The 17,373-nt window shown below is 42.5% G+C and overlaps 2 protein-coding genes across 4 annotated transcripts in view; both read right to left on the reverse strand.

Annotated features, from left to right (window-relative positions):
- LOC135496603 (kazrin-like) overlaps nt 1-9,070 on the reverse strand; it is a 36,510-nt gene extending 27,440 nt beyond the window's left edge. Inside the window, exon 1 of one of the 2 annotated variants that reach the window (XM_064786020.1) lies at nt 8,939-9,070. In XM_064786020.1, coding sequence (XP_064642090.1) covers nt 8,939-9,008 — 70 coding nt within the window. In that variant the 5' untranslated portion in view covers nt 9,009-9,070. Of the gene's footprint in view, nt 1-846; nt 1,202-8,938 lie in introns of those variants that run through there. The other variant, XM_064786018.1, reaches the window with a different exon arrangement.
- Nucleotides 9,071-10,313: 1,243 nt separating this feature from the next.
- Nucleotides 10,314-16,643, reverse strand: LOC135497117 (uncharacterized). Of its 2 annotated transcripts, none has more exons than XM_064786836.1 (6): nt 16,518-16,643; nt 13,572-16,210; nt 13,164-13,317; nt 12,869-12,990; nt 11,226-12,235; nt 10,314-10,956 (listed from the first exon to the last, which is right to left on the reverse strand). In XM_064786836.1, the coding sequence occupies exons 2-6, from the start codon at nt 16,192-16,194 to the stop codon at nt 10,750-10,752; spliced, it is 4,116 nt and encodes a 1,371-aa protein (XP_064642906.1). In that variant the 5' UTR covers nt 16,195-16,210; nt 16,518-16,643; the 3' UTR covers nt 10,314-10,749. The 2 variants fall into 2 exon arrangements, with proteins under 2 accessions (XP_064642906.1, XP_064642905.1); XM_064786835.1 differs by having other exon boundaries at nt 16,510-16,643.
- Between the last annotated feature and the right edge of the window lie 730 nt (nt 16,644-17,373).

Genomic DNA, 17,373 nt, shown 5'->3' on the forward strand with positions numbered 1-17,373 from the left:
ATATATCGATCAATGGATGTTAGAAAAGAATGTCTATTAATCTTGTTCCACAAAGGTCATTTTTGTAAGAGGTGGATAGATGTCCTCAGTCACAATGTGTAGACAATGAGGGGATATGATAAGGTAGCCACACATTGGGTGATATGAATAAAGGCTAGCAAATGCTTTTACTTCAATTTTGTACAGAAAGGCCAAGTGTAAATGTACATGGAGTTTTAGATAAAAGCATTTACTACTCTTTATTCATATCACCCAATGTGAAATGGGTGTAAAACAACCAAAAAAGTTAAACAAAGATTCTGCAATGATTGAGCTAACCTCAGATGGGTTCCAAATGAAAACCAGGACTTGTGACCACTATTTTATGCCCTCCTATCTTAGTGACTTGGGAATTGTTACTCACAGGGCATTGTCCAATCAATCATATTTAGATTGACGTCTGCAATACATTTCAGTTTATCCATTTGGATTGATCCATGTTATTATTCCCAGACGTGCTATGGTATGATAGTCTGGCATTATATCCTAAGCCGACAAGAGGGTTTGCATGTAAACTGTAATATCGATAATATAAACGCATTTTTTTACGTTTTCTATATGAAATTCTCATTCATAGACGCCGGGGTCGATGACATGTTACAGAAAGGTATAAGCCGATGAAATGGCCTCTTTTGAAAATTCACAGCCGACAGGAGTGGGGACAAGTTTTCTCTTTTCATTTAAAAAGGCATTCGCAAGAAGACGTGGCTTGAAGTAATCCGACCTGGCACTCAAAATTCAAATGACATTTCAAGAGTCGTTGACATGATTTGAAAACTGCTCCAAATCTGCTTCATCTAAACCTACCTTCACCCATCATGACATTCTGCCGTTCGAACACACGGTGGAAGACCATCCCCCTCTCTAAGGATGCTGTAGCCATCATCTTCAATACCCGACGTATCCAATCACTGACTGTATCAGACAATCACCATGCAGCATCATTCTCAATATTTCCGAATCACCGTATGTAAATGGTGAAAATAATCCAATCCGACCAATACATGTTGGATTAGAATGTGATCATGTTCACTTGGTTATGAATTATGTCCATTTTTGTAGAAAATCCAATAGTGACTGTCAAATATTCCGCACACAGCTGATGAAAATGTCAACCCGTCTGCTACAGTGTTTACGTTTTGTAAATCTTGCTTGTGACATCACACGTCACTGACTACTGCAACACACGACATAATAGTTCATGCGATCGCCCTCTATGGGCTAAATATAGCATCGCTGGTGCGGGGAGTTTTGTAGACGCCGCATGTTACAATGGCTAATTGGCGGAGAGGACAAAAGAATACAGAATACAGGGCATATAAATAGATACGGGGTGTCACATAAAACTCTGATTTTAACCACGAAGCTACATTAACACGTCCCAAACATGTCCGCTCAAGACCAGAATATAAGCCATAGGGAGAGAGACTCAATCTGTCTAGAGGAGAATCCAGGCTCTCTTATCCAAAGAACACGAAACATTCTTGCCATATGACTGTAACATTCCAGAACACATCATTGGTACTGTTATTGGAATAAAACATATCCAACTCTGCAGTACAGAATACAGCTGCAGACCAGGCCACTTGTAAATTTTACAAACAGACCCAAGTCGCTTGCTTTATCCACAAAAACTGTATCCAACTTCCTGTTACCGTTAGGTACATTCATAATTTTTCCGCACAGACCCAAGGTCTGTTTAATAATCTCTTCATCTGCAATAAGAGCATTTTTCACCAACCTGTTGCTACAAGATGAGATCGTTGCAACCCTGATCAGCATCCATTCATAAACTGTTTCAGCGTGCCAAAACTTCATCAATAAATCCTGCTCTTCTAAACAGATGCTGTGTGCGTTTCATGCCTACTTTACTGTAATAACCTAAACATCACTGGATGCAATAATGCAGGTAAGGTAACCCTCCACGAAATGCTTATAACCATGGGTAATTTTGTGGGATAGCATTCACTGAGAGCCTTGGGAGTCTCAAGAACTCCACAGGTAGTTAATAATGTGACCTCGGACATTTTGGAATCAAGCTTGATTTGGGATTAGCAGCAGATTGTATCAGGATTTGGCTGAAATCGTGTGAATTAGGTAGAAAAATAAAGAAATACTGCAAAATTACTCACCTTTAGGTTGGTTTTCAATTAGAAGTACTGGTTGATATCCTGATGGTAAATGCACTGACATATGAATCTGAATATGAGATCTTCAAAATTCATCATCAAGAAACTTATTCAGTTCTTGTCTCCTTCAGGAATTCATTTCCAAATGAAACATCGCATCATGCAGTGCACTAGTGAGACATCATTAGTTACATTTGATGATGTCAACTCAGAACTTGAACATTGTCGGTACTTAGGACTTTCCAATTGGAACTTGACTGTAAATATTTAGACAATGATATAAGAGGGGGCATCTCTACATCATCATGATTCAGTTTATCTCTTTCATTTCTTCTTTTATAGGAAAAGTGCATATCACTGCGGTTTCAAAGGACTGGCTTGTTAGGGAACAGCTCATTAGACGAGAGCTTATCACAGACTCTCTAACACAGTGACGAGAGAAGACCCATCTCTCCTAGGGATGGGATGCTGGCTGACCTGTAGGTTAACCTCCCAGTCAAGACTGATAGCTCCTTGGTGCAGAGAAGCAATTCAGAGTTAGGTGTCTTGCACGGCTCTAGGAAAATTCGTCCCCGGAAAATTCGTCCCCTAGGAAAATTCGTCCCCGGAAAATTTGTCCCCGAGGAAAATTCGTCCCCGGATAATTCGTCCCCGAGGATAATTCGTCCCTGGAGAATTCGTCCCCGAGGATAATTCGTCCCTGGAAAATTCGTCCCCGAGGAAAATTTCATCCCCAGAAAATATGTCCACTAGGATAATTCATCCCTGGGAAATTCGTCCTCGAAGATAATTCGTCCTCGGAAAATTAAACAAAAGTTGAAAGTTTCTGACATTAGTTTCTAGTAATAACTACTACTTACTACTTTCGACTTTTCTCATTCATTATATCTCTCTTTACTACCCTACTAGCTAGTTACCTACTCCACTCTTTTCGTAGTAGGTAGAGGTAGGCAGGCGAAATAATTTTTTTTTCGAATAAGTATTTTTACTGGTCAGAATGAAAGAAAAGCTCTAAATTCTCAATAAAATATTTCGCCTGCCTACTTCCACCTACTATAAAAATAGTGGGGTAGGTAACTGGCTAGTATGGTAGTAAAGAGGGATGTTACACTGAATGAGAAAAATCGAAAGTATTAGTTATTACTACAGTCCATTCGACAAGACTTAAGAGTCCTAGAAAGTAAAGTCAGAAACTTTCAACTTTTGTAAAATATTCTGGGGACGAATTATCCTCCTCGGGGACGAACTTTCCAGGGACGAATTATCCTCGGGGACAAATTTTCCGGGGACGAATTATCCTCGGGGACGAATTATCCTCGGGGACGAATTTTCCGGGGACGAATTTGCGGGGACGAATTTTCCGGGGACGAATTATCCGGGGACGAATTTTCCTGTAACCGTCTTGCACAAGGACACACAGATGAAACAGAGACAGGGCTCAAATTGAACCACAGTCAACGCTGCCATGGTAGTCTGGCTTGGCCAACATTCTCTGGTTCCAAGGTTTGTCATTCAACATCCCCTGGGTGCTAGGTTTAAGATACAACGCATGACAAGACAGAAATATGGAAAAAATTGAGGAACGTCCTGAAGTGGCACTTCACTAACAATAAGCAAGGAAAAACGTCACAAGACCACAAGTAGGAAGAACGTGTTCCAATGCACGTCAGACATAGAAAGTTTATTAATCAAACATATGGTCTTGAAATGAGCTCGAAATGACTTTGTAATTGGTCAGACATTTTGAAGTGAACAGAAAATGAAAGTCAGTTTGATATTTGAGAGAAAGTGGAACAGTTGAGCGGTTTCGAGAAACTGATTTCACAGCAGTGCATGCTTAACTACTCTTGCATCAAATGATTGCCAACTGTCATCGTCCCTAGATGTCGGGGAAACAAGGAGACCCTGGATGTGGCATCTGATTCAGCGACATGACTCAGATGGTGGAGAACCTGAGGGGCCATCTCAGTGCTCAGGGTTGGCGCTTTGGTTCAGATAAAGAGGGGCATCCCGGTATGTGGTCCAAATCCTGGTCAATTTCAATATATTTCTGAAATAAGATGGAGTGAGTGGAACGTGTCCACATCTTAACCCAGTGATGATGATTCGGCTGCTTCAATTGACTCTGCGTATACAAATGTAGCCTCAAGACTCTGGCATGAAAGAGAGGACAAGGGGTGGCGGATCTAGTGGTTTTGCTGCCGAACTCATGATCTGAAGACTGTGGGTTCCCGAAGAGATCCATGTGGTAGAACCTAAAGACTGGAGAAAACACCAGCAAATTAACAAACGAAACAAATTGATCATTTGAGATGCACCCTCTTATCCAAGCAGAACTGATTGGAATGATAAAGAGAATGTCACCTCCGTACACACACCGAGCTTTTGTACTCGATGTAATCTATCAATTCCTGTGGGCGCTCATTATTGAAGGAAATGATGAGTGCCGCTTAGTTTTGTTACAATACAGGGGTTAACGTCTTTTATCGATTTCAGATGCGACAGAGTAGGACGAAAGAAAGGCCATCAGCTCACCCAAAAGGGAAAGGCCAAGTCATTACTACAGGAAGGACATCTGATGCCAAAAGGCAGAACCTCAGATCCACCTTTTCCATGTTTCAGCATTTCAATGATTTGATTGATCGGTGTCTGTCTACCTACGAGCCAGGTTCAGTTATCTCTGAACAGATTCCACGGTTCACCTCAGGTCTGAACTCAAGGGCTGAAACAGCAAACATTACAGACACAGCATCACTTATCCACAATTCGCTATGTTCAGGCAAAAATGTCTAGGCCTATCAAGAAAATGCTTGAGGGAAGCTCAGCAATGACTTGTTGTACATCTGAAGATGCATGTACACTTTGCTAATGCCTAAAGTCTCTGTATGATATAGTGATATTGATACAGGCCTTAGTGGTCATTAGTCCATAAGAAATAACAGATTTGTTGACGTTGCACATCATACGCATTCTTTCATGTCTGATCAGCACGGCAATTACAAAATGGTCAGGGCCATTGTGCATCAGATAGCCTGAAAGACATTCGAAAATTCGACTAGACTTCTGAAGAGAATCGACTGACTAGTCCCCTTTGTCGTCGATGGAGTCCGCATTGCTATGCAGAAGTGATTCAGGCCATTAGTGAGACATTCTTAAATAACACTGCTGATCACTTCTATTCAGCGATTGGGAATAATTCGGTGTAGTTGGTTGCACGCCAAAACCATATTTAGCCAGACGGAGCAACACCAGCCACAGTTCCACACATGTTTGTTAACCATTTACGGTAGCGTACGATTGTCACTGAAGCGGCAATCCGTACACAACATTAAATCCCGTTTATTCTATTTTCCTGAGTCACCAGTAAATTCAAACGGCAAGACGCGCATGACCATGATCACACTGAAAAGCTGAAAATCTCTAGAAACTTTTGCAACTGAAAATCATGATTTTTTTCATGAGGACCTGCCTTTGAGCCGTGAGTCATTCGGTATCTTGCTATAAACAGATACATTCAGCTTCATGTAACGTTTATAACCTTGCTAAACACCTGGGAAATTTAATTTCAAAGGGATGGGGAACATGTTTGCAAAGGATGTGAGGCCTAGAGTTTGTAAACAGATTAAAAAGAATGTTCAAGTTGTAAGCATGTGAGTAAACTGGCCACCAGAACAAAAGTAAACAAAGTTACATTTAGGCACGATTTATTCACTCATGTGCGATCATGTAGGCTGCTATTTGATGATTCATGGAAAATGGCAATTCAGATTTTTAGTTTTCGACAGGAACATTTCAGGAAATAAAATTTAGAAGGTATTTATAATCATGAATCTAGATAGTAACATTATAGACCGTCCAACAGTACAGTTTTTCAGTTTTATACATGTATTAGGCAAACACTAATCTTGAGATATCTAACGGTATTCTCATTGGAAAGTAAATTTTTTGCAGTCTGAATCTGACTTTGGCATATATCTCAATAACATACAAACTGTACACTGAGAAATTTTCGCATGCATTATCATTTCGTAAAAAACTTCGCAAAGAACAAAATTTAATTGAAAACTATGCAAATATGCAAATTCACTGCAAACTATAAAAGCAATAAATAATTCCCGATTACAGCAGCTGGCAAATAACTAGAGCCACAAAAAATGGATTTACAGTTGCATTAGGCCTACTGAAAATGCACAACATTTTATACATTTCAAATCAAGTGGATGATAGCATGACATACATTTATACATATACTCACTTTATTTCCCTGCAGGTTGAGACGCTGCGAAACCAAGATATTGAAGAAGTCTGTGGAGTTTTATCCAATTCCCAAGGAAACCGCCTCCCCAATGGTGGTATACAGTGATATAAGGATGCTACCGCTATGCTTACGATTGCATTGCTATTAGCGCTTGGTATGCCATTCACTCACACCACTCTCCAATACTGGAGTCAAGGTGATCCAAACGCTGCTAGATAAACACGTTGAAATTCCAGGTTGAGTGTAAAAAGACGCAATCATCGTCGTTATTCGTAACAGGTGATCTATTGTTATCTTTCAAGTGTTTGGTAATTGACTGATGAGAATTCAAAGCCCTTTTGCACAACAGATTTTGGGGGTTCCATAATGCACATATCGTTAGCTAGCAGAACTGACCGAGGGGAAAATGAAATGATCCTCTCAAAAAAATGTACTCGTAACATTATTCTCTCACAAAAAACTCATAGGAAGACCTTGGAGCTAATCCGTTTGTAGAGATAATGCAATCAGTGAATGCAGGTTGTGAGTCAGACACTTTCATCCTTGGATCAGTTGGTTCCCAATCCTATGAAGTGCAAGATCACAGTTCAGAGTTCTATGATGAGAGCAATATCCTCTTCAATCCAACTGAAGAAAAGGAAGTACTCTCCTTTCACATATATAAGGTCTGCTGAAAAATGTCTTGCTTATTATTGCCAAGGTCTAAGGACTGATTATGAATGAACTTATTATTCCAGTGGCTTCGACCAATACAGTACATACTTGTTATGCCTGAAACTCAACTGATCTTATAAACTTGAATATAGAGTATTGATAAACACCTGACACCAGGGCGATTCCAGGTATATCACATTTTAAACTAGGAACAACTTGCTGATTAGTACCAGTCATCTAGGCACACACAGCTGAGTATAAAGTAAGCTACATGTATTGTATCTCACCTGACATACTGGTAAACCATCAGCTAGGATTGTTTTCATCAATAAAAAAAGGCCCTTAAAACTGAATTCTAGCTATCAGCTTCACCCTTGCTACGCCAAGTTTACAATAGACAGATGAACTGTGATCTGATGCCAACCCTACACATAGCTTTTAGCATCATGTTAGCATTTGTGAAGCATTCAGCATCATGTTACCAAGGATACCTAAACAATGACTGATCGAAGAGATAACGGCAGACTCTAGTCTCGGAGAGTGGAAATGAAGTGAGAGTGATGATGATGCGCCAAGGATTTATTTCAGCCAAGGGGAAGGGAGTGATACGTCATGATAATAGTTGAGACGAATGATGGAATAGGGCCATGGTGCAGGGTCACTGTCAGCCAACTCTCAAATCACAGGATATTCTGGTGCCAAACAGGATATTCTGGGTTTGACCTGAGGTCACTTGCACGGCCAAATTACCAAATAACAATAGCCGCACTTACACCACCTGAAAATGGACCACCAATCTTGGTTCGGGAACCAATGCCGCACCATCGAAAATCCACCAAGCGCTTACACCAGCGCTGTAGCTAGTTATAAAATCCGGCCACAGATGGCGCGCAAACAATAAGCAGAACGCAGAAAGCCTAGGCAGAAAGCGCCATTTCGAAAGCGCCGCCTGGAGCCGAACCATCTAACTAGCTAATTGCCGATCCATTTGCGCTTACACCACGACAAAGCCGAGCTTTTAACAAGCCGGGCGAATTTGGACCATCAAGCTTGGTGGGACAAATTCGCTCGGCAATTTGTATCGGCAATGGATTGCCGAACCAATTTGTCGCGGCAATGTGGTGGTGTAAGTGCAATTGGTCCACCAATATTTCGTGGTGTAAGCGCAGCTAATAATAGCAACGGAACGCATTCACCCATTTATAATTTACTTGTAAATTATAGGATTATCTGCAGCTATTTTGAAACACTAATAATATCACCGATTTAACCACAACAGTGTAAATATAAATAATCCGCTTTATGGAAACATGCGCCACGACATGAATAGTCTCCTTTGACAAAGTAGCGTTGAGCCTGTCAGTCTGTTGATGAAATGGCGATGCTTCAATAGGGATGTTTGAATAGCAGTGTTATAAATCTCAACAGGGGACATTCAAAGCATCGTCGCACCATTTCATCTCGGATGGACCACTGATTGTGAGAGGAATGTTCATTTGATCTGACCCCCCCCCCCCCAGGCTCTCTTGCTCTATATTCGGATGAATCCCAGTGTTATTATGAGTATACTGGAAAACGACAACTCAAACGAGAGTGAAGAAAAGCAATGGCTATGTACATCCTCTACTGTATAGTCATAGTAATAAAATATATAGGCCTGCAGTGATAAAGTGTTGTCAATACATCAATAAGGAGATACAATGTTTCTGTATGTAGTGAAACTGATATGTGATAAGTGATAGGAACACCAATGCAGAGGTTTTTCCCACCTCAGATAAATACGAGAAAAAAGCTTCAAAGATCGTTACAGCATACACGAATTATAAAGTACAGTTATATGTATAAGATAAGCCCCTACCTTTGCTAATTGCATCTTTTTCCCGGCCGAAATTGAAACTTTGGCACCGGCGTTTCCTAAATCCATTCATTATATTTCTTGCTTTGGGGAATCCCTTTAGAAAGGAATCCCAAGCCTCGTATTGGGTCCTCCACGTGCTTCTATTTACGTTTAGCGTGTTCGATTACTAGCGCCGCGCTTATGCGAGTAAGCGCCAGTGCGTTCTTTGGGCACTGACGCCTCATCTCGCGCCAGGCCGCGCCAGCCCGTTGTCAGTCCTTGTTTGCATTTGAATGGGGCGTGGCGCCAGAGCGTTCGGGCTCGATTCATCCTGGGCATGCGCTTCAAGGCCCAAGATCCGGTGCTTACCGAAGCGCGGCGCCAGAAATCGAACGCGCTAATTGTGCACGTGGGTTGTCTTCATCTGTGCTGGATGTGACAGTGTCCCACAGGCTCATTGTCCTCGCAAGGAACTCGAATACAACAGTTCCCAACTTGTACTTGTTCTCGAGGGGGCCTCAGACAGTTAGTTTGGATGAAATTAACTCAAGACAGATACACTTCTTGTCTTCTCCGGGATGTGAACCAAGGGTGAACCTGGGACAACTCTTCTGACTTCTCCAAGCTGAACTAAGCTAAGACAAGTATCGATCCTCTCCAGGGTGAACCTGGGACAACTCCTCCGACTTCTCCAAGCTGAACTAAGCTAAGACAAGTATTGATCCTCTCCAGGGTGAACCTAGGACAACTCCTCTGACTTCTCCAAGCTGAACTAAGCTAAGACAAGTATTGGTCCTCTCCAGGGTGAACCTGGGACAACTCTTCGGACTTCTCCAAGCTGAACTAAGCTAAGACAAGTATTGATCCTCTCCAGGGTGAACCTGGGACAACTCCTCCGACTTCTCCAAGCTGAACTAAGCTAAGACAAGTATTGATCCTCTCCAGGGTGAACCTGGGACAACTCCTCCGACTTCTCCAAGCTGAACTAAGCTAAGACAAGTATTGGTCCTCTCCAGGGTGAACCTGGGACAACTCTTCGGACTTCTCCAAGCTGAACTAAGCTAAGACAAGTATTGATCCTCTCCAGGGTGAACCTGGGACAACTCCTCCGACTTCTCCAAGCTGAACTAAGCTAAGACAAGTATTGATCCTCTCCAGGGTGAACCTGGGACAACTCCTCCGACTTCTCCAAGCTGAACTAAGCTAAGACAAGTATTGATCCTCTCCAGGGTGAACCTGGGACTCCTCCGACTTCTCCAAGCTGAACTAAGCTAAGACAAGTATTGATCCTCTCCAGGGTGAACCTGGGACGTCTCTCTTCTCCAGGACAACAACTGCTGCGTGAGCCAAAGTACTTGTCTCCTGGAGGTACTAGTTTATAGCATAACAACAATGATTCTTTCAAATAACTTCTATTATTGTCCAAAACATTACAACAATTAACACAAACATTAATCAGAGACAGTTTCCTTTTTCTGCATAGAGTATTTCATGCTGCTTAATTTGACAACTGTAACCTCTGTCACAAAAGTTGCAAAAATAAAGGAGTTTACAGTAATACAAGATATATTATGATGGAAATGCTAATCAATCATGCTGCATTATCAGGTGATTACAAGACCTGTTTAAATGGGGACGCCTTGAGGTTTTTGTAACAGCCCCTAACATTTGATATTCTGGCGTAAAGCCCGAAGGGGGATACACTATTAGGCTGTGACTTTACATATTATTCTGGCAGAGGTTGCAATACAGATTTGCCTGCCAAGCTCAACCTCTAAGAACCCTGAGAAGCCTACAACACCCTGAGAAGCCTACAACATGTACAAGCATGTTCACAGTCCTTTTAGTTTTTCGGCAGCCTTCACAAGATTTTTCTCGCTTTTCTTCAAAGTCCTTATGGCCTTAATCTCCTGAATAGTCCGGCAGAGCATCATGTGACGGCAGCCAAGATGCACCATACGTGAAGGAGGTGTTAGCTGTATCACAAGCTCCAACTCTGGTATCGCCAGGTCAACATCTTCAGGGGTCATCACCAAAATCTATAGAAGAGAAATAGAATCAATAGGGGTTAGCAAAATGTCCTTGTAATTGCAAAAGGATTCCTATAGCAGCTTCAGAATTATACCAGTACACGCATGAAGACTTTTCTAATACCCTGTTTGACTCCTTTATAATGGTCAGCTCCTTTTTAAAGAAGTGCATAATGTCTAGCCTTAATCACTCCAAACAAAAGTAAGTTCAGTAATGCAATATTGCCACTGCACACAAACATCTCAAGTGTCTTTATCCCACGAAAATACGTACATACCTGCACAGAGTGCTGGTGTAGTCTCTGCATAAGGCCTTGACGATCCTGTCCTGAAACGCATGCAGGCTTCAAGTTCAGCATTCTTAAGAAGTCGGATCTCTCTAACAAATGATTCCAGATTCGTCCCATGATTGGCGACTGAACAACAACGGCAACGATCGGATGCTTCCCGCAGAGACGAACAGACCAGTCTACTTCAACAAGTTCCTTGACAACAAGATGGATGGCACTCATATTTGGTAGCAGCTCATCGATACATTTTCGTGATTTGAATAGCTGAAGCGTATTGAAGTTCTTGATTTGTGCTAACAGTTCTGAGCGGGGCACTACACTCCCAATTCTGGTGAACCTGAAGGAACACAATTCCTTGTTTAGCTCATTCAACAAGTGCGCAGCAACCCCAGTGCTGCCGTACAAAAGTCCCAAGAACGAAGTACAAATGTGGTGGAAATGCTGAAGAAATGAAATCGTCATTTCATCCAACTTCAAGAGGTCTCGACAAGAGATCGCAACATGAAGGCCATCTTGGATTCGTTCAATGGTTCCACTGTCAAACTCTTCAGTAGCTATGCCATCGCTGCATTCCCACTTTTCTGAACCGCCTAACTCAAGTATCAAACGGTGCAGTAACTGGTTGCGAGATTTCATCAACGTCTTATATAACTCTGTGATGTACAATGATATCTCTGACATGAAATCCGACTCGGCCTCGTTTAACTTCGAATGCCTCAAGAGCAGACAGGATCCATCTTTTGAATCAGTCATCTTCTTTAGATGTCGAACATAGATTTCGGCGCCACCAATCTTTTTGAGAACACCATTCAAGATTTTCTCCATGTCATTGACCTTGTTGTCGTGCATTGTTGGAGTCAAAAACCCAAGGATCTTCGGCCGACCAGGAAGTGCTGGGAATCCATTGCAGGAAAATGCACAGCGTGCGTCAGGGAGCACGAAAAGGCTGAAGTCGCTCCATTTTAACAAACGCTTATCTAGCATCTGGGGGAAATAATCTGAAACACAATAAGAATCTAGATAAAATGTGATCCGACATTGCGAAAAACAGGTGACTAGTGGAAGGCTTGCCCTTTCTAGGTCTATGTGGGGTTGAAGTATAAGAACTAATATCCACAACCGACTTTGTGTGATGATGGTGAATATAATATATCTCTTAGTCTTCTTTTTGTGGATGATCGTGAATGTCTCTTCAGGGCCAAGCCAACTCTCTCTCTCTCTTTTTTACAACCAACCACCCTTGGTAACCAACCATACGTCATCCCCTCTTCCCCAAAATACCCAATCAGGACTTGGCTCTGACCAACATATAATATGGCGTGATACGACCAGACGTACTCCTTTTTTAACCCCTGTGGCAAGTTGCCACAAACCAAATTTAGTAATACTCCCTTACTTATTTATAAACTGAATGGTCAAATAGGTCCACGGCCTTACACTAGTATCAATAATGACAAGGTGCAAACAGGTCGAGTTGAATTCAATTGTCTGACATTCATTAAGGTATGGTGACTTTCAACACTATCAGTAACCCAACTTCTGCTCAGACAGTATCGAAGGCAGTCATTTTCTGAAGCACACAAATGTTGCCTGCAGGCATTACCTAAGTATGGCTGACGGACCAGACTTACCCGATGTTACAACAATGATATCCAAATAGGCCAGTGAATGATCTTGTGACTCAACCAATTCCTCACAGAAGCAGCCAATCCGAGTCTTCCGCTGCATTTTGAAACCACTTCCGCGATCAGTCCTGAAAATAGAGATAAATCACAGTTTGACAGAGGAAACCTACATCCCCATTTGTTCAAGAAAATGATAGGAAAGGCCACCAACCATGATCAATTAAGTAAAAGTTCCCAAAATAATTTCTAATGATGAACCTTAGCCCTGTCTAAACAGAGTTTCTATGATACAGTAACCTACCTGATGAGCACATTTTGACCAATCTGAGTCATCAGACTGGAGGAGATTCGCAACATTTCTGATAGCTTCTCAACAAGGACAAGGACTGGTTGACTTGGGTTCAGATGCAACATGTGGTCGATCACCATGGCAGATACTAGACATTCCTTGGTGCCTGAAGATAAAAGGATTGATGAATGTGACATTCAGGTGTCAGAAGCATCACCTTAACCCAATCTTGAAAGACTAGACATGTAGACCATTACACCCAGAAAGAAAGGTTTGGCATACATTATACTCCATTCCATTATACATCTCTTAGATCTGAGGAATGGATCAGAGCATGGATAACGTGATAAATGACTGATCTAATGACTACACGCTACAGGCCCTCTATGTTGTATTGCTAAAGCCGAGTTTATTTCTTACCTTCAGGCATTACACAGACACTATCATCATGAATGGCAGCCTTGTACATCTCCAATTGGTAGTCTTGGGGTTGTGTCATGGTTCTCGGAAGGTGTCTTTCCCCAGATGGTAGACTTGCAGACTTGCCAGATATAGTTTGATTCAGCTCCCTGGTAGTGCCATCACAGTGATTCTGTTTGAGCTTTTCTTTACCACATCCTAATTCACCGCTGGCCATTTTCTCTGAAGCTCGGGAAGACTGCCTGATTTGCTTCCGTCTTTCCTTTTCTTTTATTCTTCTAGCCGGTCTCCTTCGTTTGTCCTTGATGGCTTTCTTTACTTTTGATAAGAGAAGGTGAGGTATAGGAGTCCAGGCCAATTGCCCAGCATGTCGATACTGAAACATAGTTCCCCTCCTTGCAACACTATTCACCCCTGCAGTTGACTTGTACCTGATCAGCTTGGAAGTAACACGCACTCCAACATCCTTCAAATGCGGACACCATGATTTCAATTTCTCGATCAACAGGTCATTTGGCATTTCTGACCGCTTCAGTTTGAGCTGACCCTCCTTACATGTACCAAGAACCGACAGATGATCATCCAAAGAAACCGAGATCCATTTTCCAACGGCGCCACGATTAAGGTCCTGAGGTTTATGTTTTGAAAATGCAGCAATATTGACAATATGACGTCTGCTACCCTCATGGTTACGTTTTTCTACATTACTGGAAAAGTGCTCGTCACAGGAGAAGCAATGAATGAGACAGTTGTCAAGTTCCTCGGGGCATTCACCGAAGTATTTTACAAGGTCGTTTTCCGCGTCTTGCCCCTTCACGGTTGTGACTGTCATGTCATCAGGGACTTGGATGGTGGACTGCTCATCACCGAAAGTCTTGACACATGAATTCTGAACAGGGCCTACCAATGGGTTTAAAGACAATGATCGTAGGTGTTGTTCTTTCTTGTCCATGATTTGAGAGAAAACTTCTTGAGCACTCGTCAGCAATTCTGCTTTTAGTTTGCAAGGGGGTGAATTGATAGGTAAATTCTGATCATCAGAGCATATCCCGGTGATGGTGGACACTGAACATGTATCAAAATCCTGTGCATCGGAGTCAAAACTGTCCTCCAAAGTCAAGTTTAAATTGTCTAATACAGGGCGAACTTCTGCAGTTGTTGATTGAGAACAAGTGCTAAAAGAACCTTGCAATTCTGATTTCAGCTCATCACAAGTGTGGCGATCTTGAGTGTACAGGCTCATATCAGCTTTTCTGTTCAAGCCCAATTCTTCCATCCTCGGACGGATCTCAGCAGTTGTGGACTGAGAAAGTGTGTCGGTATTATCCAGGGCCATCTCCCCCATCACTGGACAGATCTCTGCAGTGGTCGATTGAGAAAGTGTGTCGATATTATCCAGGGCCATCTCCCCCATCACTGGACAGATCTCTGCAGTGGTCGATTGAGAAAGTGTGTCGATATTATCCAGGGCCATCTCCCCCATCACTGGACAGATCTCTGCAGTGGTCGATTGAGAAAGTGCGTCTGTATTATCCAGGGCCATCTCCCCCATCACTGGACAGATCTCTGCAGTGGTGGATTGAGAAAGTGTGTCGATATTATCCAGGGCCATCTCCCCCATCACTGGACAGATCTCTGCAGTGGTGGATTGAGAAAGTGTGTCGATATTATCCAGGGCCATCTCCCCCATCACTGGACAGATCTCTGCAGTGGTCGATTGAGAAAGTGTGTCTGTATTATCCAGGGCCATCTCCCCCATCACTGGACAGATCTCTGCAGTGGTCGATTGAGAAAGTGTGTCTGTATTATCCAGGGCCATCTCCCCCATCACTGGACAGATCTCTGCAGTGGTCGATTGAGAAAGTGTGTCGGTATTATCCAGGGCCATATCCCCCATCACTGGACAGATCTCTGCAGTGGTCGATTGAGAAAGTGTGTCGGTATTATCCAGGGCCATATCCCCCATCACTGGACAGATCTCTGCAGTGGTGGATTGAGAATGTGTGTTGGTATTATCCAGGGCTCTCTCCCTCATCTCTGGACAGATCTCTGCAGTGGTCAATTGAGAAAGTGTGTCAAAATTATCCGAAACCACTTCCTCTTTTACCGGACAGTTTTCAGCAGTCAACGATTGAGAACGTACATCTAACTGTTTCTTTGTTAAATTCTTCCGTTTGGTAATCCTCTCATTATCTTTATCTCGACACATTTTCAAACATCGTTTTCCTCGTTCTGAGGGCAAACGTCGTGTATTCTCACCACAAGCTGCTGTCATTCTACTAAAAGTCTGATTTAACCGGTGATGACCGCGTGGGAAAGCAAACACGGAACTATGAGGCTGCAACTTTTGCCCCGAATTTCGAGAGGCCACTCTTTCCTCCTTTTTTAACAAATCTAACTGTTCAGAGAGCGTCAGCCTTGGACGTTTGAACGGTACATCTTCTTGATTTGGCCAACTACCCATGTGTACTTGAGGTTGTGGATATCGCCCACGGAACAACCAAGAAGACCTCTCACTCTCAGCAAGCTGTCTACAATTTCTCTCTTGCCAAGATGAGGCACCAGGGCGACCAAGGAGAGATTCATTTCTTCTTTGCTCCATTCTGTCTGTCAGCCTCGTCATCTAAACAAACGAGGACCTGCAAAGAAAATAAGTAACTCCTCGTTTGAGACGGAGGGAAACAACCAACCAAGTTACGGCCAGCCTGTGATAATACCTCAAGAATTTTATCATGTGGTTCACCATTAATGTTTCTGAAGAGCTGAGCTGCCCTTCCATTGGCCCACTGCAGAATACCCGGGACACTGTGCTAAACTGATAGGCATGTGTACATAATGTACACAGCCTACTGGGACAGAGTGTACATAATGTACAGAGCTACTACTTTCCCGCCTATTCTGTAGTTAGGCCGTGTACTGAAACAGACGAAGAACATACATAATCACATCGATGATAGCTTCATTCATCTCCGGCTTCTTCTGGTCTTTCTCGGGACCCCCATCAACGTTGAAAACTTCGTAAACTTGTTAGCTATTGTTAGCGTCGAATGAAACTCTCCTCAATAAACTCACAACAACGTGCACAAAATGTGCGAAGAAGTAAAACAGCGTCAATATTTTCCACATTTGCCGGTATACTATTTATAGGTGGCAGCATAGACAGTTGACCTGCAACGTACCTGAAACGTATGGCCTATGGGGTCAACCACTGGACCACTGGAAAGATTATTTGAATAAAAGTGATAATGGCAACAATAATCCGATCTGATACTGATCAGAGCAATGCAGGTTTATAGGCTGAACCAGACCCGAGGGGGCAGAATTGATGACCCCTGCACAAACAGCCAATCCTTAACAGGTTAACTTCAGGGGAACAATGAGGACAGGTAGGGGCCTAAAAGCCCAATGAACTCTGATAATCACTCCTGGACAGGTGTGTTCCAAAATTTCATGAGTGGTAAATTAAAAACGCTAAATTCATTATCAGTGATGAGCATTTAGTTTGTAACTACAGTGATGAGCAGGCGGATAGTTTCAAATTACATATCATCTTTCTGGTCGCCTAAATCCCACACCCACACTTCCGACTCCAAAAGAATCGACTGGAATCTTAATTCAAATTCGCCATTGCTGACATCATTGGCGCCAAAGACTTAGTTTGTAACTACAGTGATGAGCAGGCGGAAATAAGAAATAAAGAAAACAATATCAACTCTTAATGAACTTTTATTCAATAAAGATATCACAGAAGAGACAAAATTCTGTAAACATGCAGTAAGGTCAAAACATTGATGGACGGATG

This window comes from Lineus longissimus, chromosome 12 (assembly GCF_910592395.1).
Source record: "Lineus longissimus chromosome 12, tnLinLong1.2, whole genome shotgun sequence".
Taxonomy (NCBI): Eukaryota; Metazoa; Nemertea; class Pilidiophora; order Heteronemertea; family Lineidae; genus Lineus; species Lineus longissimus.